The 21,015-nt window shown below is 39.3% G+C and overlaps 1 protein-coding gene across 1 annotated transcript; it reads left to right on the top strand.

Annotated features, from left to right (window-relative positions):
- Positions 1–36: 36 nt before the first annotated feature.
- Positions 37–19,084, top strand: ZBTB49 (zinc finger and BTB domain containing 49). The gene is made up of 8 exons (XM_058024847.1): positions 37–88; positions 1,409–1,582; positions 3,570–4,672; positions 10,100–10,146; positions 13,867–13,940; positions 14,687–14,769; positions 14,858–15,019; positions 17,800–19,084. The coding sequence occupies exons 2-8, from the start codon at positions 1,431–1,433 to the stop codon at positions 18,444–18,446; spliced, it is 2,268 nt and encodes a 755-aa protein (XP_057880830.1). The 5' UTR covers positions 37–88; positions 1,409–1,430; the 3' UTR covers positions 18,447–19,084.
- The last annotated feature ends 1,931 nt before the right edge of the window (positions 19,085–21,015 follow it).

Below are 21,015 nucleotides of genomic sequence, written 5' to 3'. Positions count from 1 at the left end.
ACCGGAACGGGAAGGGGAACGGGAAGGGGCGGGAGCGGCGGCGGAAGCGGCCGATGGCGGGGATGGAGCTGGGAGGTGGCCGGAGCCGGTAAGCGCTGGGCTGGGCAGGGCCGGCTCGGCTCGGCTCGGCTCGGCTCCTGCCCTTGGGCCGCTGTCGCACCCGCGCCGCGCCGCGCCGCCTTCTCCCCCTCCCGGGGCCGTGTGTCCCGGGGCTCCTCCCGCCCCAGCCCCGGACAGAGCCGGCCCGCAGTGAGGCAAAGCCTCCGTGCGGCACCTCCAGCCTGGGCGAGGCTGAGCCGAGCTTGGCCATACACAGCGGCTGTGCCGGGGGTTCCCGCTCGGGAGCGGCTCCCCGTGCCCGCCGGCCCCGCGGGGACACACGCACCTGATGGATGAGAGGCACTTCGTGTCAAAGTAATTGCAGGGTGCCGTGGTGGGAGATGTTCCCAGGGAAAGCAAATCGATGTGCTTTCTTTATTTTAAAGCCTGGTCAAAACATGCTAAGCATTAATAGAGAAAAAGCACAATAAAATACCATCCCACCCATGTAATACCAGAAACAGGGAATCGCAGAGTAGAACAGGATAAATTTATGTGAAACCCTTTTCGTTCATGAGATTTGAGAATGGGTTGACCACTATCTGGTCATGCTTAACAGAAGGTGGTTTTCCTAATTCATTCATTAGAATAGGAAGGTTTTCCTCCATCATTCCTAGTTAGAAGACTAAAAATTCTGATTATCCTTATAGTTGGAATTGTTATGTTTACAAGTGCACAGGGGAAGCATTACATCCTTGTTAGGGAAAAAAAAAAAAAAGGAAATATAGAATTCAATATAAATGTGTTGTGTTTGAATGCAACTTGTCTTTTCAACCTGTTAAGAGGGGATTTTTTCATTTAGTTATTACATTGTATTACAAACAATACTCTGCTAATGTGTCTAATTAATCGGATCCATGGTGGAAATGTATGTAGCTAGAACAGCAACAAATGCTTGAAATAATACTAGTACTATATTCTCCCTTTGGAGTTTAGAGGCTGAAGAAACTGAGGTTTTCCTCTGTGTCTTTTGCATTAGAATCTAATTATTGTGGGAGTTGTCTAAATTAGGGTGCATTTTTTTGTGGTTATGGAGTCCAGTTTATTGGCAGCACCATTAGATTTTTGCAGAGGCTCTTTGTGGTAAGCAAATCTCTGTTAAAGTCAGTATTTCAAATGTGTATGGCTGTGTATCTGTTGGTGAGCAGTGCTGTGACTCCAGCCAGAAAAATGTCATTAGTGATCAAATTGAAGGTCTAAGCTGAAGTCTGCTTCCTTTGAAAGCTAAAATAAATTGTTAAAAATGTTCTTAATATTTTAAATTAATTTTGTAATTTAATATTCACCTTAGGATTTTATTTCATTATAGGTAATTTAGGTGGTTTTCTAGCATGGACACTGTTGCTAGCCATAGCTGTCATCTTCTGCAGCAGCTACACGAACAGCGCATCCAGGGGCTTCTCTGTGACTGCATGCTGGTGGTCAAGGGCGTCTGCTTCAAAGCACACAAGAATGTGTTGGCTGCTTTCAGTCAATATTTCAGGTATGTGATAGAAAATTCTTCTCTTTAAAAAGTTAGCTAAATGCTGTTGGCTGAGGTTTTCTCTGAGAAGGGTGTTTTTTTCTGTTGGTCGCAGGAACTCTTGGGAGTATAAGGAAAAAGGGGAAATTGTTTGTCCAGAGATGAAGTTGTGTCAAGTATTCACAGTATGCTCTTCTTGATTGACTTGCTTATAGTACTTCATATAATAGTTTCTGGCATGGACCTGCATTCAGTATTTCTCCAGAAAAAGATAACTGCTTACAAGGGACATAGTAGAGTATATGAACAGAGCCAAATAATGAATAGAATTGATAAAACATTATCCATTTCCAAATAATGGGACTTGTTTGATCAGTCATATTTGAAATAAAATGTGCCAATATAGGTTGTTGGTGAATCTCTGCTTACTCAGATTCTCAGAGACAACAACTGTGTTTTACAGGTGGCCCATTGCACCACATCACTGCTTTCTTACTCTTCTCTACTACCCTCAATGGTGCCTCCAAATTTTGGAGGGTGCTGGCTCTCCCAGCTTAGTGTTTTATATTAGTTATGAGTAAGCTGTTAGATCTGGCAGTTTTTGCCTTGTTTTTTGAAATATCTCTAAAGCTTGACTGCTAATTCATTTGTAAGAAACCTACTTGAATGTTATGACCAGAGAAAAAAGATAAGAGGTTCCTTTTTCTCCTCTAGAGCTGTACTGCTGATGAAGTGCAATTATGCTCAAAGACCAAATTTTTAAAATAGTTAAAAAGAACTAAGATCTCAACTCCTATTAAAGTTCAATAGGATATAAGTGACTAATTAATTTAGGCTCTCAACGCAGATCTGTTCATTGTAGTTCTGGTTTTAATTTAGATAGGATAGTCTAGATTTATGAAGGAATTTGGATGTGGGCACTGGCTTCAGAGTATCTGCTGCATTTGTGAAGTTTCAGCATAGACTCACAATTTGTTAAGATTTAGAGCTCATTGATACCATGCCCTCCTTTAACCAAACCCAAATCTGAGATTTAGCCCACAAAGAGGAACCATTAAGTTTGGGGCATTTTTTAGTGTAGGAAAGTAACTACATAAGAGTGACCTGACCCCATTTATATGTCATTGTTTACTGTGGAGGTATCAGGATTTTCATGGGTCCAGAGTTTTTGACTGAAAGAGAGTATGAACTCACTTAATCTAGGACTACTTGTGCATGTGAAGAACTACATCTCTGATGCTGAGAATACTTTACATCCAACAGTAAGAACTTTTGTGAATTCATGCATTTTAACGATTCAATGATGATTCTGTGGGTATTGGTTTTACTGCTGTTTTAGGATTATGTACCTGTACTCTTCATTATCCTTTTACTTGGTTCTTATCCAGTACCAGTAAAAAAGTCCCTTTTTAGATAGGAGAAAATAAATTGAAAATAATGCCATCTTCTTGTTAATATTGCCATGCTCTTGTGTATTTGTGAAGAAAGAACTAGTGGTAAGGCCTTTGATAGGCTTACTGATGTTGTTCAATGGACAAGCTCAGTTGCCAGAGGAGAAGAGTTTAGCTGACTTTGAGGTCTGTCTTCTCTGTTTTGCTAGAAAATTTATGTCCTGTTTGATCTGCCATTGATGAAAGGAGAAAAACCATTCTGAGTCAACCAGTTCTGCAAATGTCCATAAATACACCACTGCACCTAATATGTGATGAACAGTGGATAAGAAACCATAAGTACAGAGTGTTACATGAAAACATAAAAAAATACAGAATTAAAGTTAGGTAAAGGATCATTTGCTTTGATTTATACTTCAAGTGCACTAATGTAGGACTAATATATAAGACAAATCATTGAGCAGTTTTGGGGAATTCATCACCAAAAACAGAGCAATCTTTAGAGTACAAACTTGTTTCATGCCAAGCAGCCTATTTGAGATGTATGTATGTTTTTCTTATTGTAGTGTTTGTGAATTATTCGTGTTTGTGTTTGAATATTTGCCTTATTTTATCAGGACCCTTTTCCAGAATTCTTCAGGCCAGAAGAATGATGTGTTTCACTTGGACATCAAAAACGTAGGTGGCATAGGCCAGATCCTGGACTTCATGTACACCTCCCACCTGGATCTTAGTCAGGACAATGTACAAGCTATGCTGGACATTGCACAGTGCCTCCAAGTGCAAAATGTGCTGAACATTTGCCACACCTTTTTAAAGGCCTCCACAGCTGTGGAGCAGGCAGCCAGCATGCCATGCAACAGTGTGTTTTCACTGCAGAACACTCTGGGTACAGATACCAGCTGTGCTGGGGATGCCTACGGGACAAACCTATTGCCTGAGTGCTCAGCTGACAGACAGACTAACAAAGGCTTGGCTGAGCAGAACTCACAGTCTGTGAATCTGCACACCCCATCAGGTGATGGACAGAAACAACCACCACAAGATTCCTTAGATGGCAGCTGCACAGAGCTCCCATTTAAACAAGCAAATTATTACTATAAACTGCGCAACTTCTACAGCAAACAGTTCTACAAACAAAACGCTTGCTCTGATCACGAGAGAGGAGCAGAACCAGCCTTTTCTTACAGCACATCCAGGGAAATAAACACAGTGCAGAGCAATTCTTGCACTGTCAATCACTCTGAGTGTATTCTGGAAACCTCTGAGCATTTACCATCAAACTTCCTGGTTCAGTCTGCAAGTGAAGCTGCTCCAGACCAAAATGCAGAGAGCACGGTTGTGCAGCCCACCAGACAGATGCGGCTGAAAAAGGCAGTGCACCTCAAAAAGTTAAATTTCCTAAGATCTCAGAAATCAGCAGAGCAGCCCCCTGAGCAGTCCCAAAGAGGTGACAGTAGAATAACAGAAGTAATTGAACCTGTAAATGAAAGTGCCACGGACACAACAGATGTTAGAGTTACTGATGAAAAAGAAGCTGAAGATTTAATGAATTCAGAGAATTTTGAACAGACTGTTGAAATGGAAAGATCTCAAGGTCCTTTGGAACAAGAAGGACAATCACAGACTCTTCAGTCACAGAAACAATATACTTGTGAGTTATGTGGGAAGGCTTTCAAACATCCAAGCAATTTGGAGCTACATAAAAGGTCTCATACAGGTACAGTTATCAGTTACTTGGTCTGCAGACCAAATATTTCAGTTACACAGAATATCTTGCAATGTCTCTTGATTTAAGAGGTGCTGGTTAAGGGTCTACTTTCAAAAGGTTGTGGTTTTATTTTGTTGTTTGTTTGGTTTTTTTTTTAATGGATAATCTTACAGAAATAAAGAACTGTAATACCGAATTTTGCTGGGAGTTGTAGAAAAGATTTCTATGTATTTGAGGCTTTCGGTGCTTTTTCAAAGAACATCGTGTGAATTTGATGAAAATGAAATTTCAATGAAAATTTTGTTTTTGTCCTGCATTTAGATTAGTCATTTCTAGTCAGTTTGTCAGGTGGCCCAGATGCTTGAGCCAGATGACAACAAAAGGTGCAAACAAGTAAATGGTACTATAAGTGTACTAGAATATGTCTGTTCTCTCTGGTCATATATTCATTGTAAGATGCAAGTAATTGGGGCTTTGTAGTAATTTTTTCTTAACCTGTATAAATGTGTCTTATAACAATTTTAATTGTGTTTACCTACAGAATAAGGCTCTTGCAGGCTGCAGAGTAAATGGGAATTTTGAATTAATGTACTTTGTTTTAAAAACTCACAGGTAATATTTTTAAACCTAACATAGATTTATTTCTAAGTATCTTTTTATTCTAGTGAAAAACAAGCCTTAGTTTAACTGCAAATATTTATTTTGTCTGTTCAATTTAATGACCATGTCCTTTTATTACATATGCTTCTTTAGAAGAGTTTTTAAAAAATACCTTGGCTAGGCAGGTAGCGCCATTGATTTAAACTCCTTGAGATGGTATTACTCCTGGTTAAGCTGTTGAATATTTTTTGTTTTTCTTTTTCCCTGTATTAAATATACAAATGCATCTCTCTCAATCTTGTCAAATAAACATAATTTTGAAATGATCATGTATTGGTACTTTGACACTAAATATGAAACTCTGTTAGCAGACATTAATTTTTCTCAACTGATCCTTAGAATTAAAAGTTTCTTATTCTATTTTATTAATGGAAAAATCTTCCCAGAACCTGAAAATACCAAACATTTTGCATTAGCTTCCTGAAGTTTTCAATTGTTAGCTTTAACTGCTTCTATATGTTCATGTTGCTAAGACTTTTTCTAAAATTTGCTCTCCTGTGGAAGAGTTGCATATGTCTCTTACTCAGATCCTCTTTTTGCCTTGTATTTTTTTGAATCTTATCTGGTTTGACCTGGTATCATCCAGTCTATTTTAATATCTTAGATTTTCAGGAAAACAGATGATCAGATAGAAGACAAGAGCATCTAGAAAAGTCCCAGCTAACTGCAGTAACATGTTAGTTTGTGCTAGAGAGACCCCAGCATTCAGGAATTCTCAGCTGTTTTTCACACACCATCTTCTTCCAGTAGTTTTCAAAAATTCCAGACTTGAATGCTGGTTAATAAACCATTAGCATTCTTCTATGGATGTGCTAAGATGACAAAAGTGTAAGAGCCTAAGTTTAACAAATACCAAGCACATCAAAGGATGGAAAAACTGAAGAAAGGATATGACTAGAAATGCTTGTTTGCTTCCTTCTTATTTTTGGGAATTACTCCCTGTTATTTGCCTGCTATTCATGTTAATTCTTTTTTTAAAATACCCAACTAGTGCAAAAAGAGTGTTTGGGAAATTGCAGTGGATGGTGAGTAGGATGTTGATATTGGAAAGACCTGTAGCAGAAGGTACAGAGCACATCTGTGTTGTTACTGTTAGGTACACTGGTAGTTAAGTAATATAAGTGTATGCTAAACGCCATTTCTATGCATCTGCCACTTCAGAAAGGATAGCAGATTTCTAGCTATCAATTTTATTTAAAAACATTAATTTTCTAGAGCTAAGCAGAAGGGTTAGCAGGCATTTAAGTCTTACAGGGCTCACTGAAAGCCCTCCCAGTACAGCTTTCTGAAGAGATGGAGGAAGCTGATATGAACATGTCACAGTAGCAAACCTTTTTTTAACCCAAAAATGACAATTCTTTCAAAACAAGTGCTGTGGTGGTCTGGTTGTCAAGAAAAAGCATGTGTGAAATTCTCTGCCCCTGAACACTAGGAACTACTAAAGAATTTACAGGTTAGCATGGGTGCATTGATGAGCTTTCTATGTGAAGGCTGCCAGACTGTGTTCAACAGTCATTGTGCTGGCATGTCTGACTGTTTTATTTGTATTGTTATCATGAACATTTAAAGGAATCTCTGAACAGAGCTTACTGCACTGACTTTGGTTGATTTTGACTGAATGTTATAATTTGTTCTTTATTATTATATTGACTTGTCTGAAAAAAAGGAAGCAAGTCTATCTCTTTTATATAGACCATACCTGTCCAGAAACATCCAGTGGTTTTGTTGGGGTATTTTATGTATTTTCAGGCAACATCTCAAAAGAGCAACCCAAAACAAACCTGGGCCCATGGAAAGAACTCTTGGCAGGATGGAACAGGAACAGAGTAGCGCTGCCATGTAATACAATACCTTGTTGATCCTCAACCTTTTCATTCTGAGTTTTGCTTAAGCCACTTCCAGCATTCCTTGCCTTAGTGAGTACAGCTCCTCACCTTTGTGATGTCATCAGGAACACCACTTCTGCCTCCATGCCTTTCTCCTCTGGAGCTGACACAACACTGCTCTGATCACTGCTGTGTACTTTATCTTCACCTCTTCTTGCAGAGTGTTGAACAAGAAGGGATGAAACAGAAGGTAGAAAGCACATGGCAGCTGAAGGGTTAAAAGTAAAGTCCCCTGCATTAAGCACTGTCTAAATTGTGGTCAGTTACTACTTTTCCCCAGTTTTTCTCTATTGCTGTTGATCCAGCCATGTATCCCACTATTGTGTACTTTGTCTTCTTGCAGGGTGTTGAACAAGAAGGATGCAATCCTGGTGTTCTCAGATGAGGTTTTTGGTTTGGAATTTATTGACAGTTGTAGAATCATAGACTAATTTAGATTGCCTTGGGTCTCCTGAGGTAATCTGCTCCAGGTTCCAGCTCAAGGCACATCAAATTAGATCAGGTTGTTTTCCTCATGACCTTGTGTAGTGAACATTTTGGACATCTCCAGAGACAGAGTTTCCACAACCTCTCCAGACAGTCACTCCCAGTGTCTGACCACCCTCATGGGGTAAAATATTATTTTCATGTATCTAATTGGAATTTGTCATGGTCAAACTTGCATCTGTTGCCTCTTTTCCCAAGACTGTATACCAGGAACAACCTACTTGCATCTGCCCTCCCAAGCCTGTAGCCAGCAGTAAGATTTCCTGTGTGCCTTCTTTTCTTAAGGCTCCAGATATGGTCTTACCAGTGACAGGCAGAGAAGAAGAATCTTCAGTTTATTAGCTGCACTCTTACTAATACACCCTCAGGTCCAGTGAGGCTAATTGCCTCTGAGCAATAGGTTACTTGATAAGCCCAGTGGTTTGGAGTTCTGTGCAAGTGCAAAATTGTTGTCCAAAAAGTCATTTGATGTTTCTTTTTCAAAAAAAACCCTGTTTGTTTTATCTTTATCTTGTGGGGGGAAAACCTCCAGTTGTTTGTACGTCAGTACAGTTAGAATGAGGCTGCATGCAGCCTACAATAATTGTTTGGAGAAATTTGAGCCTCCAATTCCTCCCCTCTCCCTCTAGTCATTTCAGAGTGGATTCCTGTTCAGATACTATTCTTTTGGTCTCCAGTGACTTCTTTTTTGTATAGGTAATTTCTGCAAAAATTGCTTGCTACTGTTTTTTTATCCTCCATTTCATATTATCTTGACGCTTTTATGGCTTTCAGAATCCTTCCCAGTTGCTACAGATCTGGCTCCCTGTTGGTTTCATTCACATTTGTGTTGTCAGCATCAGAATTTTTAGTATTTTGCAAGTTTAAAATCCTTATGAAATTAAGCCTCAGGGCTCTTCAGAGTTGAGTGACTTTATAGTTGATTTACTGATTTCATAATTTTTATCTTTAATTGAAAGAAAGCTTTAATAAAACTGCAAGATTTCCATTCTTCATTAAGCAGACTATGTAGGTAAAGCCTTGAGCTGTCAGACTAACTGCAAGGTTGCAATCTGTGAAGCAACATAACTGTGTGTTTACTCTGTGTTTTAAATCTAAAGAGAATTACATTTAGTCCTCGATCTTAAAATATGTTGGAAGAACTTCATCTGTATTTGGCAGGAGGAAAGGGAAATGGAATTCCCACACCTGGATGTGGTAGATGTTGCTTGTAACATTTCCAAGGATGGAGGAAAAATATTGATGTAAAGAATACTTAATAGAAGAGAAGCCAAGAGGTGTTCTGTAAAGTCAGGAAAATTAAAATTAAAGAAGTAAATAAAAATCTTTGTACAGATTTTTTTAATCGTGATCAAGATGAAACACAGCTTAAGATCTCTTTTTTTCCCTTTGGAAATATTCTGTTTTCAAAATCATATGGATTTACACTTGTTTTGTTGCTCTGCACATGTGCCCTGCACAAATGTCCTATAAATGTGCAGTTGGACTCATGAAAGATGATGATAAGTGTGACTGCCATTGAATGAATGGAATTTGAGCATCATTTTTGGTTTTAAAATTCTAAAAGATGAATTCTAAAATTTTATCAACAGTATAAAAACTAGGAAACCAGGAACTAAGCAGGAGGAATTAAAAAACACCTAAATGAAGTACTATAGAGGAGAAAAAGTTTTTACTAAAACATATTTGTCTTAAATTAACAGCAAGACAATTGTAGTACAGTCACATTCTAGATTGAGAGTCAAGTTATTTTGGAAAGCTAAAGTGGGCTGCATCAGTTTTTACTAAAGTTGCTAATCTGTTTTTAGAGATTCAAGGATAACAGTTTTACATGTATAAATTCAGAATTTTGGAGCAAAATACTTGGGTAATCTTCAGGTACTTCTATATAGGATGAGAATTTGAAGGCAAATATATTTATTTTCTGGAACTGAACGGCTATGTGCTGAGCAGAGATATATGGTAGACATTAAAACCAGGAAACACAATTCTTCCAAATTAGCTTCCCTTTAGTCCTCCTTCTTTTTAAGAATGTGCAAGTGAAAAAACAAGTGCCCTTCCCATCACTGTTGTTGCTGGGCCTTGTCTTCTATTCTGTTTTTCCTGGTGTTATGATACTCCTTTCATTTAGAATCAAAGTATTTTTAAAATATTAAAACCTGCGCCCATTCATATCAAAACTCTTCTACTTGTTTTGAAAGATAAATTCTGAGCAAGTCTGCCTTACAAACTCAGGGGTAAAAGCTATATTTCCCTCTTGAATTTCCCCTTAAGTAGATGGGTAAGTATCCTTTTGGGGATATTTTTTATTCTTACATTACATGTTTTAAAAGGAAGTGTACCAATTTTAAACATTTCTGTTCTACTGCAACTATTAGAATTATTACTATGTTTCTTCTTTTAGGTGAGAAACCTTTTGAATGTAACATTTGTGGGAAACACTTCTCACAGGTGGGAATATTTTATATATTATGGTACTTACACTTGAAATGCATCTCTGTTGATTCAAAAGTCTTGGGTTTAAGATTAGATTTTTTTTTGTTCAAAGACACAATTCACTCTAGGGATAAATTATTAAAATGTCTTATATGAAAAAAACATGTTGAATGTTTTAGATGTCTTTGATTCTGTCTGCTCTCAGTAGATGTGTTATGTATTTTACATTCAAGTGAATGTTTAAGTATACAGAGCCACAGCCATATTTGAAATACGAAGAACATTAATTTCCAGACTGTTCTTTTGCTTTATGCTTAAAGGTATGTTGTGAATAGCATTTTTACAGTGTCTGAAAAAAGTGCAGATTCAAGTTTTATGTAATGTATTCACAATACAGTTTCATCTTCCTAAATGGCATAAATGATTAAGTAGATTTGAGTCAGATAAAAAGAATTTGTATCCATATACGTGGGCTCAGTTTCTTTCAGTGAGGAAGAAACCACTACCTGGTGACAAAGCTCAGCTATGATTTAGAAAAAACTTCTTGTGAAATTCCATACTTACATACAGGGCCTAAGCTTTAGCTGCTTTATTGGCCCTCCAGTGTTTGCTTCCTATTCTGGGTGCAACAACTAATTTGTATTTCTACAAGGTTGGTGCCTAGTTGTCTCACATTTCCAAAATGTCTGTTTCCTTTCTGATTTCGTGGTTGAGAGGTGCACATGTAAGAACAGCAGACAATAAACAGGTGCATATTTTTATACTAAGATTAAGGTTATACATAATTAAGGTTGAATAGCTTTGGCATTTCTTATGGGTGCTGGTTTAAGTATTAGAGCTGTGTGCTTTTAGCCTACCCACCCACCACTGGTTGTGCTGCTCTTGCTTCAGTTTCACAGCCCACCATGGGCCTTGTTTGACCCGTGAATCTGATGCCTTTGTGTACTACACCTCGTTGCCAAATATAAATATAAGACTGCATCCAGTGAACAATACTGTTTCATCATGCTTATTGGGCAATTTTCAGCAAAACTGGGCATGATTTTTTTTAGGCAAAGAGCAGCATTTTCATTCATTTTGATGGCTGAATTTCCAGCTATTAAAAGAAAAACATGGATATTTCTAATTCCATTAAAAGTACTTTTGGCAAATAGAGTGGTATTTTGTACTACTACAGTGGGGGAAGAGGTGGGAAGTGTCACACAGTGTTTGACAGGCATGACAGACTCCTCATGCAGTGTGCTTTGCTCCTCTAATTACAGAAACAAACAAAACCCCTGACAAAGCTGGAAATTTCTGCCTTTTAATTAAACCCTCCCACACAGCTTCCCTTCCCTCCCTGTGACCTGACTGGCCTGAAGGAGCAGGCAGATACGTGTTCATGGACGATCCCTACACACCCAGCACAGAGCCAGAGCACTCAGCCTCTGGGCTGCAGCTCTTCCTCTGCTCATAGAGGGGTCTGAGCTACTTGCAATAAGATTCCACTCACCAGAAAGCAAGATGCAAGGATAATTACTATCTACTTTTTGCTTAAAATACCATCTCCGATCTTGTCCTTTATCTCCTCTGTCTGCAGGCACAGAAATAGAAACACTTTTCTTATTTAAGCCTTCATGTTCTGTGCCTGTGAGACAGTGCAGCTGTTGGGCCTGGTGGGATGTCTGCCCCTGCTGAATGTAGCTGACGGGCTGTGTGTTGGAGTGTGGAGCAGAAAATGAAAGTAGGGGAAATTGATGTGGGAACTCATAGTTGGGAACAAACAGCCATCAAAGTCTTTGATTTTTGAGGAAAACATTCTTTTTTACTTTCAAGCCTTCATCTTCCCTTATTGCTTGTACACAGCTTGTTGTGATGTGAGCCCTCTCTGGCAGGTGATCCAGGATATTGTGTTTCACCTCCTCCTGCAGAGATTCTTTTGGGGGCCCAGGTGTATAAGGTGCTTCACTTTGAAAGCTTGCCATTTACAAAAGGACTAAGTCTGGTCCAAATTTAGGAGGAAGTCTATGCAACCATTTCAAGGATTCTTCTGAACATTTTTTTTCTTTCACTGAAATGCAAGCAGAAATCCCCTTAGTTTTTTTTTCCATTGGGATGGCATGTGATGCTTTAACCAAGGTTGTGTGCCTGCTTTAAAGCTTAAGAAAGAATACAAGCTATTGATGTTTTTACCGTTTTTTGTCTTAGCACAGATAGTAACAAGCTTTGCCCTCATTAGGAGGAAAGGACATATGCTTGTAATAAAGAAATGGATCTACTTACTGCTTTCTGTAAAATGTTTTTATTCTTACTTTATATGCCTTTGTGGGAAGTTGTTGCTGCACTTAAAATTCACCCTTTGTCTTTATCTGGAATAACTTTCAAATGCCCCTGATGGGGTTTGTTTGTGACATGGATAGAAGTAAAGGTGCTGTCTTTTTTTCTGTACGTTTTTCTTAAATGCACTGTGATATAAAATCCCTTGTCTTTGAAAAGCAAAAATTATTCCATGATTCATCTTCTTCTTCCCCAGAAATAAGTACCTAATGCCTCTCCTTGAGTAGATTTCAGTATTAGAAAGTTTGGCCTTAGAAAACAGTTGTTCAGTCACACTGTTTGAAAAAGTGTACAGGGATTGAAGAAAGCTCTTTCAGAGTTCACACATTGATCCATTCAATACTGTCCTCTGTGTGTGTGTGTGTGTGTTTGTAGTACTTGAGTCTGATTACAGTGATAGATCATAACAGGTAATTTATTGTCTAAATGGGTCAGAAGGAATTTGTCTGGGTCTAATTTTTGTTATCTTACTGTGACTGATGAGGACATGATAATCTTTGCATCCCAAATTTTCTTTCCCATTGTAAAGGACTTGATGTTTCCTTAGATAAATAAAAACCAGGCAATTAATCAATCAGAAAGGTTTAAAAACTGACTGTGGAAGTGTGCACCATGTATGGAACATCTGCAGCTCTTCTACAAGGTGTGTCGTGTGCTTTGAGAGCTGGACTCAGTGGAGTAGCCATTGACAAGGACTAGTGGCTTTAAAACATTTCAAAAAAAGTTGGACTCAGTAAGAAGATTTTACCTAGTCATTGGCTGGCTGGCTGGCTGGACTAGCAACTAGCATGATTTTTAGAGGATTGAGAGAGGAAAGATATGTAATAAAATGGTTAGCAGTAGTCCCATTTGTTCTTTTCTGTACTTCCTATTCTGTTTTATTTAGGTATGAGTAAATAATTTCAGGTTTGGAGCATCTGAGTATTTTATGGATAGAAAAATGCTCACCCTATTCTTTTCTTTTTAAACACCTGGTAGGTGAATTCAGACATCCTTGTGTAACAATATTTTATTTGTAGGACAGGGAAAGTGAGACTGACATGAACCATATTGCTAGTAAGTTAGTAAGTTTTCTTTTTCACTGCATTCTAGATAGTGTAGTCTTCATTTATAATTGGATCTGCTTTCAATTATAGGTCTTTCTTTTCTCTTAGCATTTGATTTCAGGCTTCTTGTTTTTATTTTTTTCCCTATTCTTGTCAATGGATAATTGCATACATAAACAATTTGAAGTACGTGGTAGTCTGTCTTTACTAGATAAGAATGCTTGAGTTCATACATGCTTTGTAGTCTTCACTGCCTTAGAAGTAGGAATAAAAAGCCAGTCTCATAGTTCCCATCATTATTTTTTTTAATCTGTATACAGCAACAGGCAAGCTGAATTTAAATATTTAAATGTTTAAATTGCTCTCCCTTCAGGCAGGTAATCTCCAGACACATTTACGTCGACATTCTGGTGAGAAGCCATACATTTGTGAAATCTGTGGCAAAAGGTGAGTAGAATTGTTCATCTTAGTAAAGTTAACATGAAAGAATTTGTTCATGTTTTCTGCTGATCTTCATGATAAACTACAAGCCAAGTGCTAAGGCAGCATGCTGCTCAGTTCTGTTTAGAAGATGCTGGTTTAAACATGTGCTGGTGGGATTAAAATACATAAATGTTTGCAATTGACTTGTTGTAAGATAATCAGTGTCACCAGAGCTTGTGGTCTAAATTTTTTGTGTATTGGTATGTAGGTAAGAATAGCATGGAGTGTATTTTGTTGTGTTATATGTATTGTGTTGTATATTGTTGTGTGTATTTTGAATGGTGTGAGTCACAATAAATCATGTGGGTTTGTACCTTTCCCTCATATTTTTGTCATTATTTGGTGATACTTTCTTTTTTTACGTTTTATGAAATTCTGAAGTATGGGAAATTTGGCAAATTTAAGCAAAGTATTAAATGATTCTGCTAGCTAACAGGTGACAGAAAATACACTAATGCAGGAATAGCATAAAATGCAGAATGAATTAGTAACATTAATGGTAAAAATATTTGGAGGTTTTTTCCTTGCATAAATTTAATTGGGCACTGTCAGTTTAAAAATGTTTTCTTAATTGCATCAGTTAATCTGTATTTTAGGTCGTAGTCCTTGTTCAGAACATCAGGCATTCATTCAAGCCAATTTCCATATGATAGTTTAGGGAAGTAAGGGCTTTATAAAGACACTGATTGGGTTTCTGTCTTGTGTTGCAGATTTGCTGCTTCTGGTGATGTTCAGCGTCATATAATTATTCATTCTGGAGAAAAACCTCACCTGTGTGATATCTGTGGCAGAGGTGTGTAAGAACCAAAGCTTCTGTCTCAGGCTTTTTGACTGAAAAGTGAGGAATCATTTTAATCTCAGAGCCTGTCATATTCTTCTAGGTTTCAGTAACTTCAGTAATTTAAAGGAGCACAAAAAGACCCATACAGCAGATAAAGTATTCACCTGTGATGAATGTGGGAAGTCATTTAATATGCAACGAAAATTGGTCAAGCACAGGATAAGGCACACTGGAGAGAGACCATACAGCTGTTCAGCTTGTGGTAAGGTTCACTGTGCATTGCTTGGTTGTGTCTTTGCTTTCCAAATGATGAGTAAAAGTTCCTTTGTCAGCAGAGTAACAATTAATCAAAACTATTTTAAGTTGAAATACCATGTTGTGAAAGTCAGTCACAAAATTTTCTCTTGCATGTTTCATAGTCTTTCATTTGGTGTAATAAACTCCTTTATTGTAAGTTTAAAAGAGAATTTCTGTTGAAAATTAGAGAAAGGAATTAGGAAAGTAAGAGGAATCAACATTGTGTGTGTTTGCCAATGTGTTTGCTACAGAGCTGCTCAGAGTAGCTGCTTCAAAAATAGATTTCTTTTCAGAATAGTCCTTTTGATGGGAAGTTAGGATTGACATCATTTGGCTATTGATGGAGTCTTTTATTTTTCCAGTTGCATACCATTTGATTTTAACTCCATTCACCCATAGAGTTTGATAATAACAACCTTTTGCTACTTTGCTTCAGCCTCTGGAAATAAAATCAAAACATGATCAATATTTCAGAACACTCATTTTCAAAATCTGTTAGATAGGCCATACTGCCAGGAGGTCTGAAAATGTCTTTTGATCCGGTACATCTTGATCTCATAGGTTACTTGGGATCCTGCACAGTTTGTTGGTGTTTTTTTGGCCATTATGTGTTATTTAGACAGAATTTCATTCATGTTCTGAGGAATCAGCTTCACAGGAGGGTAACTTCCTATGTTCAAATCCAGCTGCAGTATGTTTTATTTGCACTGTCTTAAGGCACAAGAAAAAGTCAATACTGTCAGGAGGCCTTGCATCAGAATGAGGAAATAGATACACAGGATACAAAAGTAAAAACAGTTGTGTTGCTGCTATTAAACAGGCTTGTTTTCATTTTGTCTTGTAGTGGTCTTCTGAATATTTTTGATTTGTGCAAAGTGGATCTGGTGAAGCATTAAGAAATCATTCACATTATGCAAAACATCCAGATGTATTACTCCAGTAATTTTTAATCTTATCATAACTGTTTAATACCAGTGTCTGTTAAATGGTTCTGAAGAGAAATCTGTGCAGCAAAATAAAAAGTATGCTGCTGAAAATTGAGACTGCAGTTGTATTGGGCAGTCATTTAAAATGATTCATTTTAGATGGTCCTTGCAAAATAAATGAGATAAAAATTACAAGCTTACTTTTACTATTTTAAAGAATGTGAGGTGTCTCAATCTTGTGGCAGTTCTGGAAATTAATTATCTCTTTTTCTGCTTGTTCTCCTACACTTTGCCTAGGTTCAGCCTCAGACTCTTTGCTTAGCAATATGGTGATTGAGCTTATTTGAGTCTGTAGCTTTGAAGATAGACCAACAGTTGAATGTTTTTCTGTGTTCTAATATTTACAGCAATAAAAAATTATAGTTCTCACACATTCTCTGGCCAGAATGTAAAAAAGGACTGCTGCATTATGTTAGCCTAAAGTAAACAAAAAAGCTAACTTTGTCAGCAGTTTGAGAGTAGTTCCTCGGTAATGAACAAACCATTTCTTTCAATAATGCAGCTCTCACTTGAAGAATATATTTAGAAGCTTATCAGCATACTGTTTTTCCAGACAGACAAATTAAATTGATAGTTTAATTTATTTTTTTCTCTGTTAACAGAGAAATTCTGTTAATTTATTTTTTTCTTTGAGACAAACTGAGAGCACTCACAGTTTTCAAGTACTAATGGATATTCCTGTCTCTGGAGACAAAAACTAAACCCATTCATTGGGAAACACAAGTTAGACAATCAGATCAAGAAGAAGAAACAAGTTAGTGGAATTGTAAAAATAGATGGAACTTGTTTGAACCTGTTCTAGATAAGTGATGGGACATTCTTTATTGCTTGATTGTTTTTGTAATTAAAATGTCAGAGCCCAGGAAATTCCTCTGACTGCCCTGGAGGACTGGAGACCCTGCCAGGGGGCTCGGAGACCTCGACACAGAGCCCAAGACCACCTGTGCCTTTGATTTTGACCCGTGGAAAAAATTACCAACCTTATATGAGGATCTGCAAGCCACGAAAGTTTGAGTAGAATGATAGCAAATTTTTCACAGGGTGAAAATGTATAATTTTGGGGTTTTTAGAACGGGGGTTCAGGAGGCAAGATGGAGGAATCTGGGCATGTCCAGTCTTTCTTCTTCTTCTTCTTGGCCTCCATCTTCTATGACGGTGGCACTTTTGGATCGGTTTAGGGTAGAGACAAACTTTCTAACATAGGTGATAGGTATTGGGAAATTATTGTAAATAATGTACAGGTAGTTTTTAGTATAAAAGGCAACACTGCCTCCAAGGGTGGTGAACAGACCTCAGCAGGCCAGAGAAAGAATGTTATAGATAAGAAATAAAACACAACCTTGAGAGCCAGAACAGAAGAATCCTGACTCCTTCTTCGACTGCCGGGCTGGGAGAAGGCACTTGTACGTATCTCCGGGTGGCTCTGACCAGCGGAAATGCCGAGACTAAAGCACGTGTACTCGCTTGTGTCGGGAGCGGTGTGTGACCGTGTCCTGGTCCCTTGCAGGGAAGTGCTTTGTGACCGTGGCCTGGTCCCTTGCAGGGAAGTGTTTTGTGACCGTGTCCTGGTCCCTTGCAGGGAAGTGTTTTGTGACCGTGGCCTGGTCCCTTGCAGGGAAGTGTTTTGTGACCGTGGCCTGGTCCCTTGCAGGGAAGTGCTTTGTGACCGTGTCCTGGTCCCTTGCAGGGAAGTGTTTTGTGACCGTGTCCTGGTCCCTTGCAGGGAAGTGCTTTGTGACCGTGTCCTGGTCCCTTGCAGGGAAGTGCTTCGCGGGCTCGGGTGACCTGCGGCGGCACGTGCGGACGCACACGGGCGAGAAGCCCTACACGTGCGAGACGTGCCACAAGTGCTTCACGCGCTCGGCCGTGCTGCGGCGGCACCGCAAGGTGCACTGCAGGGCCCTCGAGGAGCTCGCCCGAGGGATGGAAACGCCCGAGCTGGACAAGTCCCAGAGCTCCGACTCCTTTGGCCCGGAGATGTCCGTCACATTGTTACCAGTGTCTGTTAAATTTCCCGTTCATCCCGCTGGAAGCTCCCCTGAATTCGACAGTTCCGCGGATTCCTACTGTAAGCTGCGGTCCATGATCCAGCACCACGACTCGGCAGACGCAGAGAAACTCGGTGTGGATTCTGGCAAGGCGCTGAAAGGCCGGGCCCAGCCGGCCCCAGCGGCACCCCCGGCGTACGCGTACCCCGAGGTGGATGTGCCTGCGGCAGAGCAGCCCCTGCAGGCCGAGGGCATGGCCCTGGTCCGCCCCTCCGTGCCCGGCCTGGAGGCCGAGCCCCTGGGCAGCCGCGCCTCCTCTGCCGCCTACAAGAGCAACGAGGGCCCCTTCTTCTCCAGCATGACCCTCTGGGGCTTGGCCATGAAAACCCTGCAAAATGAAAGTGAGTTGGAACAATGAGGGCTCAGCTGGCCGTACCAAGACGTCTCAGAGGTGGTTCATGTGGCTGCAGTTGCACTGCAGCACGGTCAGTTGTTAGGCCAGGTGTCTTGGACACTGACAGGAATCAGAGTGCTTGTTCCCAGAACCACATGTAGGCTGCCTTTATTTACACTGCTTCTCAGCAAAGTTTAAATGCACTGTTGGGGACCTTTGTTGTTCTGTGACTGCACTGTGTAGCCATGATTTACTAAAATTTGCCACCAACTAAATTTACCATTTAACTTGGAATTTTTTTACCTAAAAATTGAGGAAAGGATGGCCAGTGTCTAAGTTCATGATATGGGTACAGTTCCAAGCATGGATCATCAGAGCTGTGTGATAGTGTAGATATGACAGGAGGAAAATGCTTAACCAATCTCTAGTGAACCTGAGTTTCAGTAGTGGCTCTCTTACCAGTAGGGTCATTGGGTTACAGGACCTGAGTATTGTGACATTGAATTTAAATGGTAAATACTGGGCAATATTTGTGATAGTGCAAAGTAACTGTATATCTAGAAACTTTATTTTTTTACAATAAAACCTTTTTTTAGTATTTTATAAATTGTTTTGCACAGCAGATTATTTGTAAAATGAAGGCGAAGATCAAGTTGTGAATAAAGAGAAATTGTTTTATACTGCTTGATGTATTTTGTCTTTCTAAGGATTTTCAGTAGTTCCATCTATTCCAGGTATCTTTACAATGCTAAAGAGGGTGCCATCACAAGAAGAGCTGCACTATAAAATAAATGCAATCAATACACCAGTAAGTTGTCTTGCACTTGAATGAGTATAAGACATTGGCTGATTAATGGAATAAATAGACTGTCACAGCATAGAAACATTGCTTAGATAGGCCTTTTTATGCTTTAGTGCTTTGAATAGTTACTGCATTTCAAACTGCTTGCTACAGATACTTTTTAACATTCTGTGGAAATTTAAAGTTTGGAAAATACAGTATTCTTCTATGTTTTTAAGGTGTTTTTCCCTCCAAGAATTCAAAACTAGTTGTTACATCTCTTGTTGTGTTAACCACCATACACTACAGTTTGGGATTTCACTTCCTGGCTTCCTTTACTTGGTCCCTGCACCTTCCTGAACTGATTTCAACCTGAGTTCAAATGAGAGAATGTTTCTGGCCAGAGTGCAGCACACCTTCAAACAAGAGGGGCAGCCCATTGCAGTGTCTGTGTGAGTCTCAAAAGATACACATTTCTCTCAATAGTCATTTAATGTTGAAAAAAACTTTTTTACTACCTTGAGACCAGTTTAAAAAAATGAGCTGCCCTGGAGAGCAAGTTGGGATTTTTTTTTCACCTTTCTTTTCTTGCAGTGCACATGTACTAGAAAACTTAAAACCACTATTTTTCCAGCCAGTGAAATCAAAACAACAAAGTTTTTGCAGGGTGTGTGTGTTAAAAATAGCACATAGTCTAGCTGAGCGCAGTCCCACATAGATTAAGCAGGGAACACTTTCTACAGGTGAACCCTGAGCTCTCCCCTCATTCTTTTACACTGTTTGCTTTGGAACACTGCAGTTCCCTGTGGGAATTGCCCATGTGAATTCTACAGTCCAGGTATTACAGTTCTGACCACGTGTGCTCGTGCTCACTCTCACTCTGCTTTCCTTGCACTGCTGCCTGAGGCAAAATGTGGGTATGTGCCAGTCACCAGCTCTGTAGGTTTCCTCTTGTCAGAAACTATTTTTAAAATTACTTATCCCAAGAGAAAATAGAAATTTGACTCTGTTGCCACAAGGATTTTGTTGCTTGGAACGGATACATCTGCAATTTAAACCTCCTAAATTTTCAGTTGTCTCTGATTCCACAGTGATTTTGCTTTCTCTGTTGCATTTTTGAGGAGTCACTATAGGGTAAGTTTAAATCAAACCATGTTGCAACCTTTGTGCTCTTCTAACAGTGTGTTGGAGGTTTGGAGGAATGTGTAAGACTGTCATAAAGGGAAAGTGGCAGCTTGAGATACTCTAAACACATAGATTACATCAGATCATGGATTAGTACCGGTGCTTTGTGCCATGAGGGCAGCTCTGTTGCATTAAGGATTATTCCCCTTGCTTGGCAACATTTCTGTGAGAGTTGTTTCACACCAGAAACATGAAAGGTCTCAAAGCTGCCACCAGCCTGGGGTGCTGTCTGCAGTTTGGAGGGTTTGTTAAAACACCAGCTTGCAATGTGGCAGCTTTGAGAGGGAAGTGGAGCAAACACTGGTTGGAGGAAACTGTTCCATCTGAGTTTGTGCAGCTGGAACCAGAAAAAAGGAGGAGTTACAGCACTGGGAAAGAGCACTAAGAACTGTTGTTTCTAGCTGGCTTGAAAGAAAAGCTGAGCAAGAGAGAAAATTCAAAAGATTAGTAAGTGGATGGAGTCAGATGGAAGAGAATGAATTTTTATGTAAGGAGTAAAAATTTTGGATTAAGAAGCCCCATCCCTGCAGCCACTCTGCAGTGAGAATATCACTGCCTGACTGCAAGAAAATGTATTTTGCTGTTGTGTTTCCAAAATCAGATACAGTCTGTCATTAGTATTGCCTG

The sequence above is a fragment of the Melospiza georgiana genome, chromosome 5 (genome assembly GCF_028018845.1).
Source record: "Melospiza georgiana isolate bMelGeo1 chromosome 5, bMelGeo1.pri, whole genome shotgun sequence".
In the NCBI taxonomy this organism is placed as follows: domain Eukaryota; kingdom Metazoa; phylum Chordata; class Aves; order Passeriformes; family Passerellidae; genus Melospiza; species Melospiza georgiana.
The sequence above is the reverse complement of the archived record's forward strand: the minus strand, read 5'-3'. Positions and strand labels throughout refer to the sequence as shown.